This window comes from Anomaloglossus baeobatrachus, chromosome 2 (assembly GCF_048569485.1).
Source record: "Anomaloglossus baeobatrachus isolate aAnoBae1 chromosome 2, aAnoBae1.hap1, whole genome shotgun sequence".
NCBI classification, from domain to species: domain Eukaryota; kingdom Metazoa; phylum Chordata; class Amphibia; order Anura; family Aromobatidae; genus Anomaloglossus; species Anomaloglossus baeobatrachus.
In genome coordinates, this window is record NC_134354.1 from 48,888,681 (window position 1) to 48,907,195 (window position 18,515).

The window sequence follows — 18,515 nt, forward strand, 5'->3', positions numbered from 1 at the left end:
GATCGGTTCTACTGGGTGCACATGAGAAAGACAGTCGAGAAGTGGTGCCGAGACTGTGGTCCGTGTAACCTGAGGCGGAAGGATGATGCCAGCCAGAGGTCTCCCCTACAGCCAATTGTCACGAAGCAGCCCCTGGAGTTGGTGGGCCTGGACCACGTGAAGTTAACACCAAGCCGGTCAGGCTATGTGTACGCCCCACCATTGTGGACCATTACTCTCGTTTCCTGGTAGTAGTGCCTGTGAAGGACCAGACAGCCAGAACAGCAGCTAGAGCATTTCAGGCATACTTTTGTCGACCTCACGGTTATCCGGAAAGGGTACTGACTGATCAAGGTCCTGCATTCGAGGCAGAAGTGTTCCAAGAGTTCTGTAACATGTACGGCTGTAAGAAAATCAGAACAACACCGTACCACCCCCAAACCAATGGATTGTGCGAGAAGATGAACCATGTGGTTATTGATATGCTCAAGACTCTACCTCTGGAAGAAAGAAACCAATGGCCAGAGAAGTTACCAGATCTGGTAGACCTGTATAACCATATCCCAGTAAACTCGACCAACTGCAGCCCTGCTTACTTGATGCGAGCAAGACCTGGCAAGTTACCTGTAGATTTTGAGTTGGGAACTGTGTCACATGAAGCGGTTCAAGAGATAGAAGATTGGGATACAGAGCGACAACAGCAGTACCGCAAAGTCCAGGAATGCGTAGAAAAGAGCCTGTCCCAAGCAAGAACGAGACAAGAGCAGAACTACAATCAAACAGCCCCAGCAACTCCCTTAGCACCTGGAGAACAGGTCCTCAAGAAAAAGCGGAGGGCGCATAAATTAGATGATCAGTGGGAGAATGAACCCTACACCATTATTCCCTCCAACTTTGACAATAGTAAGGTATGCCTCATAAGCAAAGATGAAGGCAAGACTTATCAAACAGTGTCCAGAGACCGCCTGAAAGCGTGCCCTGAGCGGTGCAAAATCCAAAAAGAAGTGGAAGAAATTCAAGAAAAAGAGGAAGAGATGATACAAACAATCCTTGGCAAATTCCCCAAAACTTGGACCCGAATAAATAATGCCATAGTGGTACCAGTCTTGACGTTCCCGCAGTTGGTCGAGCCAGAGACAGAAGAGGTTCCAGATCCATCTAAAGAACTGTCCGCCCCAACACAAGATGACACGCCAGCAGTGGAACAGGAGAATCAACCCCCTGTCAGTGGTGAACCTGTCGTACCCTTGGCGACTCTCAGACCACGTAGGCAATCATCACGCATACCTATCAGGGTTAGGCCTACCTGTAGTGCTGAGGTAGCAGACGCTCCAAATAGTCAGGGACAAACACCAGAGTTACGCAGGTCCCAACGCAGCACTCAGGGACAGCCCCCTCAAAGGTATAGAGAGTAAAAAGAAAGAGTACCTATTAGAATGTAAATAGTTATTTAAAAATGTCTGTAATGTTGTGTATAAAATGTTTTTTTTTGATTGAGAAAATGGACAATTGGGTCACTGGACTATGAGTGGCCAACACTCTAATTGTACATAGTTAGCACCAGTGTGCTCAACACCCCTGAAGAAAAACATCCAACGCAGTTTCTCCCTCAGGCCAGCAGGGGGAGCTCTGAACCTGGAATTCCAGGGAGCATTCCTTAAGTCTGGCCTGAGGGAGGGGTTAGTGGTCAGTCTGTATAGAGAAGTCATAGCAAGCAGACGCAGAGTAGTGCTGTCCTGTGGAACTGGGCCTAGAGCTGGAGCAGCTTGGCCCAGTGAAGCAGGAGGAGCAGAGAGGCACAGAAGAGACTCGGACATCGGAGTCTGTGGCCACCAGGGCCTAAAATACTCCCTGGTAGCCGAATCCGAAGGCAGGAGAGCTGCAAGCACCTGGCCCATAAACAGCCCGAAGGTACAGCTGCATCAACAGGGCCCGGTGTGGACTCCAGCAGAGAAGCACCAGAGAGGGCCTGCGTGGCCTACCACAGAGGAAAGGGACGTACCACCGGTCCCAGCAGCAAGAGGGCCATTGCTAAATTCACAGAGCAGGGTCCTATCACAGTAAGGAAAAGAACAGGAGTAGGCCTCATACTCATCTGGCCAAAACGACATCTCAGTTACTTCCAGGCCGGCCGGAGCCCTCTACCACCTGTAACGGTCTCCCAGGACTAACCGTTTGTGAAGTAAAAGAGGAGAAGGTAAAGAGACTGTTGTTTGTGCCTGTTTCTTTCATTGCCTGTCGGCCCTGCACCGTGTTATCCACAGTCCCCGGGGCATTGCTCCACCTGTGGGGAGCCGTACCACCATTGCTGCCATATCATCACCCCGGAGGCCTCACACAGCAGCGGCGGCTTAATAGCCGCAAACCACAGGTGGCGTCACGAAATAAAAACATTAATTACTCCCAAGTCACCAGCCACTTTAACTGACACCCACCAGGGCCACGGAGTCGGGCCCCGCCACCACTGACGACCCCCGGACTAGTCCGGCCCGGCACCGGGTGTCCTATAGCCCTGGGGTGGGCGAGTCATATACTGTGTATATTGTGCATACTCTGTATATTGTGTATACTATGTATATTGTGCATACTGTGTATATTGTGTATACTGTGTATATTGTGCATATTGTGCATACTGTGTATACTGTATATATTGTGCATACTGTGTATATTGTGTATACTGTGTATACTGTGTATATTGTGCATACTGTGTATACTGTGTATATTGTGCATACTGTGTATACTATATATATTATGTATACTCTGTATATTGTGTATATTGTGCATACTGTGTATACTGTATATATTGTGTATACTCTGTATATTGTGTATACTCTGTATATTGTGTATACTGTGTATATTGTGCATACTGTGTATATTGTGCATATTGTGTATACTCTGTATATTGTGCATACTGTGTATACTGTATATATTGTGTATACTCTGTATATTGTGTATACTGTGTATATTGTGCATACTGTGTATACTATATATATTGTGTATACTCTGTATATTGTGTATATTGTGTATACTGTGTATATTGTGCATACTGTGTATACTGTATATATTGTGTATACTGTGTATATTGTGTATACTGTGTATATTGTGTATACTGTGTATATTGTGCATACTGTGTATATTGTGCATACTGTGTATACTGTGTATATTGTGTGTATATTTTGTATACTGTGTATACGGTTTATACTGTGTATATTGCACTTACCTTGGGCTCAGCAGGCTTCGGATCAGGGTCAGGTCTCTGCTTGCAGTTGTAGTTGTGCACATGGAGCTGGGCTGCGCCGATCACCCGGCAGAACCCTCAGTGTTTCCCTGATAAATGACTGTGTTTAGATTTGATTTGTACTTTGCATTCCTGGGAAACACTCCCTGCAGGAGCCGGGACGGTACCGGCTGTGAGATGCCGGAGACTAATGACTGGGGGTTAATTATTTCTGGACTCCGAGTTACACATAGTGGTTTATAGGCGGCAGCGGCTGTGAGGACATCTACAACCACAGACCATGGGCAAAGAGGAGAGAAGAGTATGGGAAACACCAATACAGAGGAAGGAGAGAGAGAGAGTGATAGATATATAGAGGGAAAGAGCGACAGAGCGAGAGATGGATAGAAAGAGAGAGAGCGAGAAATAGAGACAGACAGAGAGAGATAGATAGTGATAGAGATCGAGAGAGAGATGGAGCGACAGTAAGAGAGAGATAGAGAGCGGGACAGACAGAAAGAGGGAGAGAGAGACAGAGCGGGACAGACAGAAAGAGGTAGAGAGAGACTGAGTGCGGGACAGACAGAAAGAGAGAGCGAGAGTCAGAGCAGGACAGACAGAAAGAGAGAGAGACAGAGCGGGACAGACAGAAAGAGAGAGAGACAGAGTGCGGGACAGACAGAAAGAGAGAGAGAGAGACAGAGAGCGGGACAGACAGAAAGAGACAGAGAGCAGGACAGACAGAAAGAGAGAGAGACAGAGCAGGACAGACAGAAAGAAGGAGAGAGAGAGACAGAGCGGAACAGACAGAACGAGAGAGAGAGAGACAGAGAGCGGGACAGACAGAAAGAGACAGAGAGCAGGACAGACAGAAAGTGAGAGAGACAGAGCGGGACAGACAGAAAGAGAGAGAGAGAGACAGATAGCGGGACAGACAAAAAGAGAGAGAGAGACAGAGAGCGGGACAGACAGAAAGAGAGAGAGAGACAGAGAGCGGGACAGACAGAAAGAGAGAGAGAGACAGAGAGCGGGACAGACAAAAAGAGAGAGAGAGACAGAGAGCGGGACAGACAGAAAGAGAGAGAGAGACAGAGAGCGGGACAGACAGAAAGAGGGAGAGAGAGACAGAGCGGGACAGACAGAAAGAGGTAGAGAGAGACAGAGTGCGGGACAGACAGAAAGAGGGAGAGAGACACAGAGAGCGGAACAGACAGAAAGAGAGAGAGAGACAGAGAGCGGGACAGACAGAAAGAGAGAGAGACAGAGAGCGGGACAGACAGAAAGGGAGAGACAGAGAGCGGGATAGACAGAAAGAGAGAGAGAGAGAGACAGAGAGCGGGACATACAGAAAGAGAGAGAGAAAGACAGAGAGCGGGACAGACAGAGAGAGAGACAGAGAGCGGGACAGACAGAAAGAGAGAGAGAAAGACAGAGAGCGGGACAGACAGAAAGAGAGAGAGAGACAGAGAGTGGGACAGACAGAAAGAGAGAGAGAAAGACAGAGAGCGGGACAGACAGAAAGAGAGAGAGAGAGAGCGGGACAGACAGAGAGAGAGAGAGACAGAGAGCGGGACAGACAGAAATAGAGAGAGAGAGAGTGGGACAGACAGAAAGAGAGAGAGAGAGACAGAGCGGGACAGACAGAAAGAGAGAGAGAGACAGAGAGCGGGACAGACAGAAAGAGAGAGAGAGACAGAGAGCGGGACAGACAGAAAGAGAGAGAGAGACAGAGAGCGGAACAGACAGAAAGAGAGAGAGAGACAGAGCGGGACAGACAGAAAGAGAGAGAGAGACAGAGAGCGGGACAGACAGAAAGAGAGAGAGAGAGACAGAGCGGGACAGACAGAAAAAGAGAGAGAGCAACAGAGAGCGGGACAGACAGAAAGAGAGAGAGTGAGAGTGCGGGACAGACAGAAAGAGAGAGAGAGAGAGAGACAGAGAGCGGGACAGACAGAAAGAGAGAGAGAGAGTGCGGGACAGACAGAAAGAGAGAGAGAGAGACAGAGAGCGGGACAGACAGAAAGAGAGAGAGAGAGACAGAGAGCGGGACAGACAGAAACAGAGAGAGAGACAGAGAGCAGGACAGACAGAAAGAGAGAGAGAGAGACAGAGTGCGGGACAGACAGAAAGAGGGAGACAGAGCGGAACAGACAGAAAGAGAGAGAGAGACAGAGCGGAACAGACAGAGAGAGAGAGTGATAGATAGATAGAAGGAGAGAGCGACAGAGATGTCGCGGGCGGGGAGGGGACGCTGCGCTCACCACGCTCGGGTCCGGCACTGCTGCTGCTTCGCTTGCTGCTCGGTGGCTCGAGCGGTGGGCCGGATCTGGGGTCTCGAGCGGCGCTCCTCGCCCGTGAGTGAAAAGGGGAATGGTTTTGGGAATTTATTGTCCGTGACGCCACCCACGGTTGTGGTGAGGTTGTGACACCACCGCTGCTCTGGACGGGGATCCCGGGAGCGATGACAGGGAGCAGCTTAGATGTTGTTTTTCCCCTCCGTGGGTAGGGGGGTTGGTTGTCCCGGGGCCCGGTGAGGGAGAAATGGCAGGTGGGTTACGGGGCCTGGTGAGGTGCAGGGTCAGCGCGGTGCCGCACGGCACGGTGGTACTCACTCAGCCAATGATGAATGCAAAGTCTCCGGTAAAACAAACGGCTGGATGGACGGGTCCCACAGACGGCTGCGGTGGTTCTTCTCCCGGTAGGTTGGCGGCGACTGCCTTTCCCTGCACCTGTGTTATGTTCTCGGTTCCGATGGTTTCCCACCGATAACCCGCTACCCAGCTTGGATGGATGCCGAGGGAGCCCCTTTTGCCCGCAGGCTCTGGCCCTGGGAACTGTAGCCTTGGCGGTGACTGTATTTCCCTTCACGGTTTGAGCTGTTGCCTTCAATCGGGTCTTGACTGCTGGGAAACCCCGGAGGTTCCCTTCGCTAACGGATTTGACCGGTTTTACGGCGACTCCAAGCCTGGTCGGGGTCCGTAGGCCCTGCCGAATGGTGCTGGCTTCTCTTCGCTCCCCGATCCGGTACCGGCGGGCTACCGCCCGTCCCCGGTCCTTACGGTTCACGTCAATCAGCCCCTCCTGCAGACGGTCACCACCGTCTGCCAACCTTGCTGTATGTGCCCGGGCCACGTACCCGGACACATTCAGTCTGCTCCACTACCACTTCACTCTTCAACTCTCCAAACTACTCTTCACTACTCTCTACTACACTCCACTACACTCCAACTTCCTTTTCCCGCCTCCAGGACTGTGAACTCCTCGGTGGGTGGGGCCAACCGCCTGGCTCCACCCCCTGGTGTGGACATCAGCCCCTGGAGGGAGGCAACAAGGATTTTTGTCTGACTTTGATGTGCCTAGCCGGGGTGTGGGGTGTGTTGTTGCAGTACCTGTGACGCCCTGGCTTGTCCAGGGCGCCACATTCCCCCTTAGTAAAATGCAGACCGTCCGCGGGCTGCCCGTCCATCACCGGTTTTATTTTTGTTAACTGCAAAAGAGTAAAAACATTTAAAACACAAGCATTTTTAGTCAAACTTCCCATAACGGGAGGCACATTCTTAAACGTTGCTAATGGTATATGTTTATTAAATGGTAACGGCTTCCGCTCTTCTCCCACCCAAACAACCTGGCCCTGATGCTGCCCCTAAGAAGTGGGCAGCACCCCTTGCCCCAGTCCAGAACCAAGTTGCCCGAGCGGATACAGTCTCTTTCAGGGGACCCGCGTCCATGGGGACCCCTGAACCCCCGGAGGATCGCCACCAGTTACGGTAGTGGCGGGACTGGGCCATCCCTTTCCTCCACGCCCATCCTCCAAATCAGCCTCTCCGGAGGTGGTAACGGTTTGGGCCAAATATTTACATCCCACAAGTTTGTGGTTGCCCTGCAAGTTCTCGGGCTTGTCCATAAGCAGTTACTTACGCAACGGTTGCTAAAAGTCCCTACGGGGACTAGTTGCCAGCAACGGCCGGTTCAATCACGGTTCCAATCAGATAAACTTCTTCGGTTGATTCAATCTTATCATTCAAACTTTTAACGGTACTGGTGGTCCCAACGGGGACAACTTGCAGCGGGGCTCCGCTGCCATCACTCTGACTCTTCCGCTGAGGTGGCCTCATCCTCTGCTACTAACATTTCGAACATGCAGTGACAGGCCTGTTGGGAGAGGGGTGCCCGGTATCCATTTCTACCGGTGCACGGGCTATAGAAAACCACCAGCCCTCCTTCGTAGCGGAGACACTCACTCGCCTTCTCGGACTCAGAGGTGGGCTCGGCGCCGGAGTCATTATCATCTGTTCCTGCGCCAGGCGGGTTGCTGCCAGCTGCCGCAGGCTCCGGGTTTCCGGCACTCAGCACATCAGGTTCTACTGTTGTAGCACGGGGCAGCAGGTCAGGTCGGTCAACACTGAGGCGCCCCATGGGCAATGGCAGGGACGATACTAGGGCCGAGACCGGACCGGGCCCCCCAGCCGCAGTGGCCAGTCCTTGTGGGACATGGAGGCGTGGGTCACTCGCCGGCTCTGTCACGTCGGCTCCCATCTCATACATCGGGGCGGTCGCAACCAGCGTTTCCACCTAATTGGTCCACTGCTCCATCATGAGGTATATCTGATTCTGTTGGCGTTGGTTGAATTCAATTACTCTGGCCTTCATTCACGCCATGGTCCCGGGCTCGGACACGGAACCTGGCGCGATCCCTGTCGGGACCTCTGATACATCTTCGTTAAGGGGCCGCGGCCTCGGCAGCTCCCAGAGGAGCAGTTCAGGGCGGCCCCGAGCGTCTGCTGCCGGTCGGTCCGCTCGGGCGGACGGGCAGGGTACCGCTACCGGTTGGGCGGGTAGCGGGCCTAGTGGCGGGGCGGCAGCGACTAACGCGGGTAGCGGGGGAGGCGGCAGGGTGAGTGGGTGCAGGCTGGGCCCCCCAGCCGCAATGGCCGATCCCTCGGGAATACAGGGGCGTGGGTCCCTTACCCGCTCCTCCAAATCTTCCTTCACCTCGCGTCTCCGCATAGCAGCCACCACGTCCGCCATGTCGGCCTCCCACTCCTCCAGGAGGAGCTGCATGCGGGCCTGCAGACGGTTACTCAGCGGGGCGGTCCGGTCCTTCACCCACGCCGCGGTGCCTGGCGCGGGCACTACGGGGTTGTTGGTTGGACTGTGCATCTCGGCAATGGTGCTTTCCAGGAACCCAGTATGGCCGCAGGGTCCTGGCGCCCTGCTTTTATAGCCGCGGGCTACATGCGGCCAGACGCCATCCGTCCCCCTTAGTCTTTTTCCGGCTCCTCGTCTACAGGGGCGGGGTTTCGGCTTTCGCGCCTCCACTGCTCGAGGAGACGCTCGAGCGGGGACTTTTCGCGCCCAAAATGGCGGCTTCTCAAAATTTCCGGCCGGACACCTCCGGCGGTCACAAGGCGCACCTCTACCAGACGGCAGAGTGGTAAGATCCTGTTCGTGACGCCAAGATAAGAGGTAGATAAGAACGTGTAAGAAAGAACAATAAATAGAGAGAAGTGTTTGAGATAGATAGATAGGTAGATGGATGGATGGATGGACAGATGGATAAATCCAAAGTATTTGATTCTAAAGAAAGATATTCCAAGCCAGATGCACCAAGACATTTTTCTAATGCTTAAAGGGAACCTGTCAGCAGTTTTTTTTCGTATATGAGCCAATATCACCACCTTCCTCCTATTATGTCCTTACACCCCCTGTATATCCCCCCCAAAAAAAACATATAGCTCCCACGGTATGTGCCAATCCGTAGGGTTTGGTCCGGTAGGCGTCATTGCAGTGACTCCTGTCCTCCTCTCTGCTGTGAATTGCCATCCTTCCGCTGTGATTGATTTGAATGAGGTGTCCTGCGTCTTCTACATAGCAAAATGAAATCTTACGCCTACGCAGTGACATCGCCTACGCATCCATCACAGCAGGGGGGGGGGCGGTGATCAGCAGCAGAGCGGAGGGACAGGAGCCACTGCACTAACACCTATGGGACCGGACCCTCCGGATTGGCACACAGCGTGAGAGCTATTCAGAAATTAAGGGGGTAATATATACGGGAGAGGGGCAGTAAGGGCATAATGTACAACTTTCTAGAATGCAGCGCAGGCGCTGCGGAAGGTGCTGGTGTTGGTTCATACATGAAAAAACTGCTGACAGATTCCCTTTAAATATAGCCCTGGGACAGCACTGAAATGTGTCAGTGAAAGCAGTGAATAAATCGCTTATATTGAAGATATATACAGGACAGATGGGTAGAAATCACTTCCATATTGAGTAGCATGGCGCTGCGGATATGTGATATGCTGCGAGCCGGGTACATGATGGACGACGCTCACTGCAGACAGAAATGGGAATTCCAGTTGAGATCTGCAAATATGTCTGGTATTCAGACTGATGTTGTCTTCGCTTTATAGCGATCTCATTATTTTCTCGCCCAGCAAAAATGATTTTTCATCCCTTTCTAATCCCCTTGTTAATATCGCCAATTGATTCCGCAAGTACATATTTTGGGGGCGGCGCTGCCCCCCGTCTCACTGGCAGTACAGGGGTTGTGGGCTGTGCATTGTGTCCGGTGTGGAAACTGCTAGAATCGAGCAATAAGACAAGTCTGTGGGAAAATTCAACAAGACAAAGCGCTAATCCCGTCTAGTGGATTTCACTCTTCGTAAACAAAGGACGGCTAATTACAAATTTTCTTAACCCAGTGAAGGATTCGGGTGGCGAGCGGCTCCGTCTATAGTGAAGGGAAAAGCCGCATTTCTAAGCAGTGAAATGCTGAATATGTGCAGGACACATTGTATGGCCACATAGTAATGTACAAGCCACAATATAATACCAAAAGTATCACCGCAAAGATGATGGATTAAGAGAGTCAGCACAGACATAACAGGCTGCCGATAGCTGTGGGGCCCAGGAGCATTTGGGCCCATTAAAAAGACAAAAACGTGTCTAAGAGCCCTGTTTAAAGGGATTTTCCCATAATTGACTTTTTACGACCCTTCACACCAGCTGCTGGACCCCCACCTATCAGAAGAATGAAGTTTGAAGGCCTGGTTGGCCATATTGAAATGAGAATTAAAGAGATTATATAGGATCAGGAAAAACAGCACCAGAGCTAACTGGAGGACGTGTGTGGTACTGCGAATCAGTGCATTTACTTCAAGGGAGCTAAACTGCAGTACCAGACACATCCCATGGACAGGTGGGGCAACAATATACATTATTAGCCCCACATAGCCTCCTATATACAGTATAAACCCCCACATAACCTTCTACAGACTTGTAGAATCCGTCAGTGGGCCTGTATATAGGGCTACAGATACTCACTGTGCTGTTTGGTGACACACTCAACATGGACCAGAGAAAGCAAAGGAAATAGTTGTCTCAGGAGATTAGAAAGAAAATTAAAGACAAGCATGTTAAAGGTAAAGGTTATAAGACCATCTCCAAGCAGATTGATGTTCCTGTGACTACAGTTACACATATTATCAGAAATTTAAGATCCATGGGACTGTAGCCAACCTCCCTGGATGTGACTGCAGGAGAAAAATTGATAACAAATCAAAGAGACGGCTAATACAAATGGTAACAAAAGAGCCCAGAAAAACTTCTAAAGAGGTTAAATGTGAACTTCAAGCTCAAGGAACATCAGTGTCAGATCGCACCATCTGACCGTGTTTTAGCCAAAGTGGACTTCATGGGAGACAACCAAGGAGGACACCATTGTTGAAAAACAATCATAAAAAAGCCAGACTGGAATTTGCCAAACTACATGTTGACAAGCCACAAAGCTTCTAGGAGAATGTCCTATGGAAAGATGAGACAAAAATGGAGCTTTTTGGCAAGGCACGTCAGCTCTATGTTCACAGACGGAAAAATGAAGCATATCAAGAAAAGAACACTGTCCCTACTGTGAAACATGGAGGAGGCTCTGTTATGTTCTGGGGCCGCTTTGCTGCATCTGGCACAGGGTGTATTGAATCTGTGCAGGGTACAATGAAATCTCAAGACTATCAAGGGATTCTAGAGCGAAATGTGCTGCCTAGTGTCAGAAAGCTTGGTATCAGTTGCAGGTCATGGGTCTTGCAACAGGATAATGACCCATAACACCCAGCTAAAAACACCCAAGAATGGCTAAGAGAAAAACATGGGACTATTCTTAAGTGGCCTTCTAAGAGCGCTGACCTAAATCCTGTTGAGCATCTTTGGAAAGAGCTGAAACATGTCATCTGGAAAAGGCAACCTTCACACACAAGACAACTAGAGCAGTTTTCTCTTGAAGAGTGGGCCAAAATACCTGCCAAGAGATGCAGAAGTCTCATTCACTGTTATAGGAATCGTTTGATTGCAGTGATTGCCTCAAAAGGTTTTGCAACAAAATATTACGTTAAGAAGGAGGAGGAAGGCGCCATCATTACTGTCCAGGCTGATTTAATGAGTTTTATTTATTTTTTTTAAATTCTCTGGAAGCAGAAAAGCAGCGATGTCCGACTTTCATTATAGTATCCTTCTGGTATATATGTCCCCTTCTTGGTATATATGTTCCCATCCTGGGCCCTTCCTGGTATGTATGTCCCCATCCTAATTTATTGTCCCCTTCCTAGCATATATGTCCTCCTCCTGGTATATATGTCCCTATCCTGGGACCCTTCTGGTATATATGTCCCCATCCTGGTATGTATATCCCCCTCTTGGACACATTCTGATATATATGTCCCAATCCTGGTTTTTGTCCCCTTCCTTGTATATATGTCCTCCTTCTTGTACATATGTCCCCTTCCAGGGCCCCTCTTGGCATATATATATCCCCCTCCTTGGCACATTCTGGTATAATGTCTACATCCTGGTTTTTGTCCCCTTCCTTGTAAATATGTCCTCGTTCTTGTATATATGTCCCCTTTCAGGGCCCCTCTTGGCATATATAAATCCCCCTCCTGGGCACATTCTGGTATAATATCCACATCCTGGTTTTTATCCACTTACTTGTATATATATGTTCTTTTCTTCTTTATATGTCCCCTTCTAGGGCCTCTCCTGGTGGGTGTGTGTGTGTGTGTATGTATATGTATATATATATATATATATATATATATATATATATATATATATATATATATATATATATACACAGTATATATATCCCCTCTCCTGGGCACAATCTGGTATAATGTCATCCCGATCCTGGTTTTTGGCCCATTTTTGGTATATATGCCCTCCTTCGTGTATACATCCCCTTCCTGGGTCTTTCCTTTTATATTTATCTGCGGCAAAAAAGAAAAAAAACATTTTACTCACCCTCCCTGGCTGCCACGTTGCACTGTGTGTTCTCTGAGCCGCCATGCATTTAGGCTAGATGTGCATCGTCTGACGCGCATCCAGCAGAAGGCAGGGGCTGAAGACTGCGGGCCCCCCCTCCACTACCCACCACCCCCGGTGATCTTCAGCTCAAGCAGCACTTACCATTCCCTACCAGATGCCGCGTCCTCACCACCTTCGCATTGCCTGCAGCACTCTGATGAGGTGCAGAGTGATGACCTCATCACGCTGGGCTGCAGGATGACGCGCCGCCTCCCTGCTCTACTCCACTGCCTTGCTTCCAGCCACATGGCTAATTTGCATGTGGTGCCCTAGAAAGGCTTCACATGCACTGCAGTCATATGTAGTGGCTGAAACGACACCGCCGGCCCCTCCTGCTGCGGCTGTGACTCGATTAAGAGGAAAGGCCGAGGCTTAATAAAGCTTAGTAATTATCCTGGCCACGGCCGGGCCCCCCCCCATGTTAACCGGGCCCGGTATACCAGTCATGGTTGTAATGTCCTGATGGCAGCCCCATAGCCTCCTATATACAATATGAGCCCCACATAGCCTCCTAAATACATTATGAGCCCCCACATAGCTCCTATATACAGTATGAGCCATACATAGCCCCCTATATAGATTATGAGTACCACATAGCCTCCTATATACATTATGTTCACCCACATAGCCAGGGGTGGGATTCAGCCGGTTCTGTCCGGTTCGGGTGAACCAGTTGTTAAAATAACAGCCGGTTCACCAAACTGGCAAAGATCGGCGTCCGCGACCTGGTTCCCTGTACTCATTTGTATCGGCATCTTTAAGACGCCGATACAAATGAATCCCGGTACCTCCATGCACGCCGCACTTCCGGGTTCAGTGGTGCCAGTTTGCTCTCTGACCCGGCATCCGGCGGCGTGATGAGATAATCTTACCACGCTGCCGCCTGTTAGCGTCAGTATGCAGAGTGCAACGGAGGATGACAGAGAAGGTAAATGCTCTGTGAGCCGAACATACGACTCTGCAGAGGAGAGGAGGCCACATGGCACGGGAGCCTGCAGGGGAGAGGAGGCCACATGGGACGGGAGCCTGCAGGGGAGAGAAGGCCACATGGAACGGGAGCCTGCAGGGGAGAGAAGGCCACATGGAACGGGAGCCTGCAGGGGGTGGAGGCCACATGGGGTGGGAGCCTGCAGGGTAATGGGTGGGAGCCTGTAGGGGAGAGGGGGCCATATGAGACGGGAGCCTGCAGGAGAGTTGAGGCCACATGGGGTGGGAGCCTGCAGGGGAGTGGAGGCCGCATTGAATCTGCATGGGAGCCTGCAGGGGAGTGGAGGCCACTTGGGACGGGGGCCTTCAAGGGAGTGGAGGCCACATGGGGTGGGAGCCTGCAGGGTAATGGGTGGGAGCCTGTAGGGGAGAGGGGGCCATATGAGACGGGAGCCCGCAGGAGAGTTGAGGCCACATGGGGTGGGAGCCTGCAGGGGAGTGGAGGCCGCATGGAATCTGCATGGGAGCCTGCAGGGGAGTGGAGGCCGCATGGAATCTGCATGGGAAAAAAGGCCGCATGGGATGGGATCTGTGTGGGATGGGATCTGTATGGGATGGGATCTGTATGGGAAAGGTCGTCCGTTCCATTTTGAGCAGGGTTCCTTTAGTAATAATTTTCAAACATTGTAGAAAAACTTTAATAAAATATGACAAGTAAATAAGTGACTGACCCTGACTGAAACAACTGGTACTTGATAGGAAAGTGAAGGTATAGGAAGAGTTAAAAGGGGAAAGTTTTTATTATAAATTACTTGTATTTTGTGGTTGAGGAAAGTGTGCAAAATGGATGTGGCTAACAAAATGGGTGTGGTTCCAGAATGGGTGTGGTTCCAGAATGGGTGTGGTTCCAGAATGGGTGTGGTTCCAGAATGGGTGTGGTTCCAGAATGGGTGTGGTTCCAGAATGGGGCGTGATTTCAAATGGGCGGGGTTTACAGAGAACCTGTTAAATATTTGAATCCCACCCCTGCATATAGCCTCCTAAATACATTTCTGAGCCCCTACATAGCCTCTAAATACAGCATGAGCCCTCACAATCAGTGAAGGAAAGAATTATTTCATCCCTTGCTGATCTTGTAAGTTTGCCCACTGACAAAGACATGAACAGGCTATAATTTTAAGGGTAGGTTAATTTTAATAGTGAGAGAATATCCAAAATAAAGTCCAGAAAATCACATTGTATAAATTATATAACTTTATTTGCATTTTACTGAGAGATATAAGTATTTGAGACCCTACCAACCATTAAGAGTTCTGGCTCCTACAGACCAGTTAGACCAGGGGTGGGGAACCTCCGGCCCGCGGGCCGTATGCGGCCCGCAATGACCTTTTCTGTGGCCCCCGGGGCACTGGAGCAGATTCCCGGTGGCTGCGGTGCTCGGGCAGCCGCTCATCTTGTCTATTGCCGGCAGACAGCACTGGGGGTGGGACTTCCTCCCTCTGGCTCCTACATGCTCCCTGTGAGATTGCAGCTAGAATCAGAGTCATGGGGGAGGGGCCTGCACGGGATATAGAAGGCTGTATAGTGCCGTGCGTTCTGCCTCTCACACTCCCATGCTGTGCTCGGCTGCTCAGGTCTATAAGGTCTTTTCTTGGAGAGAAAACACGAGAATGAAGCCAGCCCTTGAGCTGAGCTGCTGCATCCATCACTTGTGCTGCACCTGATCTTACAGGGCAACTAAGCAGCAGGTACTTATATCTGCGCTAAGTGTGTTTATATCTAATATATACCACCATATATCAAATGTATTTGTCACTTAAAGAAGTTGTCCAGTTACCAAAACTGATTTTTTTTTTCTGATAAATCTTGCTAATATGTGCCCCTCAACACATCTATTATGTTTTTTCAGCAAAATTACCTTTCATTGTGCACTAGCAGCACACGGTCATTGCTGGCTCCAGCTCTGATGCGGTTAATCTCTCCTCTGACTTCCTGTGTTCAGTTCCTACAAGTCCCAGAATTCTTTGTGGCTCTAGGGCGGTGTCTAGCTTATCTAACACACCCATTGTGTCTAATACACCCACTCTGCTCCCACCCAAACCCTCCTCCCTGCCTCTTCCCAGTGGATGTGCACTCAGAGAAATCACAGATACAGCAGCTCTGCACAGCCAGGGGAAGAAAGTGTGTGCGCGTGTATATACAGTGTGTGTGTGCGTATATACAGTGTGTGTGTGTGTATATACAGTGTGTGTGTGTATATACAGTGTGTGAGTGAGTGTGTATGTGAGTGTGTATGTCATACTCACCTGTCTGCAGGGTCCGGGTGCCATGCTTGCTTCCAGCCCCTGTCCCGGTCCCACGGCTCTGGCTGTGTGCAGTGTCCCCGGTGCATGCACGAAGCTTGCAGGACCTGGCCGTGGATCACCTGATGCAGTCACCTGACGCATCAGCTGATCGTAGTCTCGCCGGCTTTTTCTTGCCCGGCCGGCTATCAGCTGATCCTGCCGTCAGGGGACTTCATCAGCTGATAGCCGGCCGCTCCTGCAGTGATGGGCCAGGATCAGACTCCGCTCCAGGAGCTGCCGGTCATCAGCACAGACGTGAGTATTTATTTATTTATTTTTTTTTTTTGCACTGATGCATCTGCTGATTGTATAATCGGCTTTTATACAATCAGCTGATGTATGATGTGATTCACATCCTGACACATCATCTGATCGCTTTGCCTTCCTTCCAGCAAACCGATCAGATGATATTGGATCCGGATTGGACGGCGCGGGACCCTGACCCAGGATTACTGCGGAGGGGGGTTTATTTCAATAAAGATGGAGTCACTAATTGTGTTGTGTTTTATTTCTAATAAAAATATTTTTCTGTGTGTTGTGTTTTTTTTTTTTTCTTATCATTACTAGAAATTCATGGTGGCCATGTCTAATATTGGCGTGACACCATGAATTTCGGGCTTAGGGCTAGCTGATAATATACAGCTAGTCCTAACTCCATTATTACCCGGCTAGCCACCCGGCATCAGGGCAGCTGGAAGAGTTGGATACAGCGCCAGAAGATGGCGCTTCTATGAAAGCGCCATTTTCTGGGGTGGCTGCGGACTGCAATTCGCAGTGGGGGTGCCCAGAAAGCATGGGCACCCTTCACTGTGGATTCCAATCCCCAGCTGCCTAGTTGTACCCGGCTGGACACCAAAATTAGGCGAAGCTCACGTCATTTTTTTTTTAAATTATTTCATGAAATTCATGAAATAATTAAAAAAAAAAAAGGGCTTCTCTATATTTTTGGTTCCCAGCCGAGTACAACTAGGCAGCTGGGGGTTGGGGGCAGCCCGTACCTGCCTGCTGTACCCGGCTAGCATACAAAAATATGGCAAAGCCCACGTCATTTTTTTTTTCTTTTTGGGTAAAAAACTGCATACAGTCCTGGATGGAGGATGCTGAGCCTTGTAGTTCTGCAGCTGCTGTCTGCTCTCCTGCATACAATGAACATTTTGAATAAGGAAATGACATCAGACCTTTTTTATTTTTTTCATCAACAATCTTTAATGGCATTGTGCACTGATTAAAAACGCAGTGAGCAAAAACGCAGCAAAAAAGGCACCAAATCGCGGCAAAAACGTGACATGCAGCATCCGGTCACCTGCACTACAAGTGCCAGAGTGGAGAAAGATAGTGACATGCAGCACACTATGTGTCAGAGCAGAGCATGTCACTGTCTCCACTCCGCTGACCTCACAGCCCGTACACGCTGCGATGGATGCAGGGGGACACAGAACAAGTAATCGGCCGACACTGGAGTCATCTGATTAGTTGGGATGAATTGAGCAGTAAAATGCTCTGGTGCTCGATGGGCGAAGCCCATGCCGTTTTTTTAAAAAAAAAAATTAATTAAAAATAAAAAAAAAAAAATCACATTGTTTGTGGGCTCCCGCTGCATTTTCTGTTGCTAAGGGTAACCAAAGCAGGTACTGGCTGCTAGCCCCCGCTGCTTGGTGTTACTTTCACTGGCAATAGAAATGCAGGGAAGCATTTTTTTTTTATAAAGGTTTTTCCCTGAAAACGTTTTTAAGAAAATGACGTGGGCTTCGCCATATTTTTGTATGCTAGCCAGGTACAGCAGGCAGCTACGGGCTGCCCCCAACCCCCAGCTGCCTAGTTGTACCCGGCTGGGAACCAAAAATATAGAGAAGCCCTTTTTTTTTTTTTTTATTTCATGAATTTCATGAAATAATTAAAAAAAAAAATGACATGGGCTTCGCCGAATTTTTGAGTCCAGCCAGGTACAACTAGGCAGCTGGGGATTGGAATCCGCAGTGAAGGGTGCCCAAACTTTCTGGGCCCCCCGCTGCGAATTGCAGTCCACAGCCGCCCCAGAAAATGGCGCTTTTATAGAAGCGCCATCTTCTGGCGCTGTATCCAACTCTTCCAGTGGCCCTGGTGGCAGGTGGCACGCTGGGTAATAAGGGGTTAATACCAGCTATGTTTTACCCGCTGGTATAAAGCCCGAGATTCTAAATGTCAGGCCAAGGTTGACCTGGCCATTAAGAATCTCCAATAAAGGGTTAAAAAAAAAAAGACCACACAGAGAAAAATACTTTATTAGAAATAAATACACAGACACAGTAGGGACTCCATGTTTATTACTCCCTCTCACCCCTCCACGATGGAGAGATTTCTGTACTGACCATGCCAGGAGAGAGCGAGGGAAAAGAGAGCGAGCGAGGGGGGGGGAAAGAAAGCGAGCGGGGGGGGGGAAGAGAGCGAGCGGGGGGGGGAAAGAGAGCGAGCGGGGGGGAAAAGAGAGCGAGCGAGGGGAGAAGAGAGCGAGGGGGGAGGAAAAGAGAGCGAGGGGGGAGGAAAAGAGAGCGAGGGGGGAGGAAAAGAGAGCGAGGGGGGAGGAAAAGAGAGCGAGGGGGGAGGAAAAGAGAGCGAGGGGGGGAAAAGAGAGCGAGGGGGGGAAAAGAGAGCGAGGGGGGGAAAAGAGAGCGAGGGGGGGGGGAAAGAGAGCGAGGGGGAGGAAAAAAAGA

General features: G+C 50.0%; 1 protein-coding gene across 4 annotated transcripts in view; it reads right to left on the minus strand.

The window, feature by feature from the left end:
• EPCIP (exosomal polycystin 1 interacting protein) overlaps nt 1-18,515 on the minus strand; it is an 83,435-nt gene that overhangs the window by 38,237 nt on the left and 26,683 nt on the right. The window contains exon 1 of one of the 4 annotated variants that reach the window (XM_075333012.1): nt 3,200-3,286. The exons of 2 other annotated variants lie outside the window; for them this stretch is intronic. Coding sequence is in view for 1 of the 2 variants with exons in the window: in XM_075333008.1 (XP_075189123.1) it covers nt 3,200-3,261 (62 nt within the window). In the remaining variant the exon portion in view is untranslated. Of the gene's footprint in view, nt 1-3,199; nt 3,287-18,515 lie in introns of those variants that run through there. One more of the 4 variants, XM_075333008.1, reaches the window with a different exon arrangement.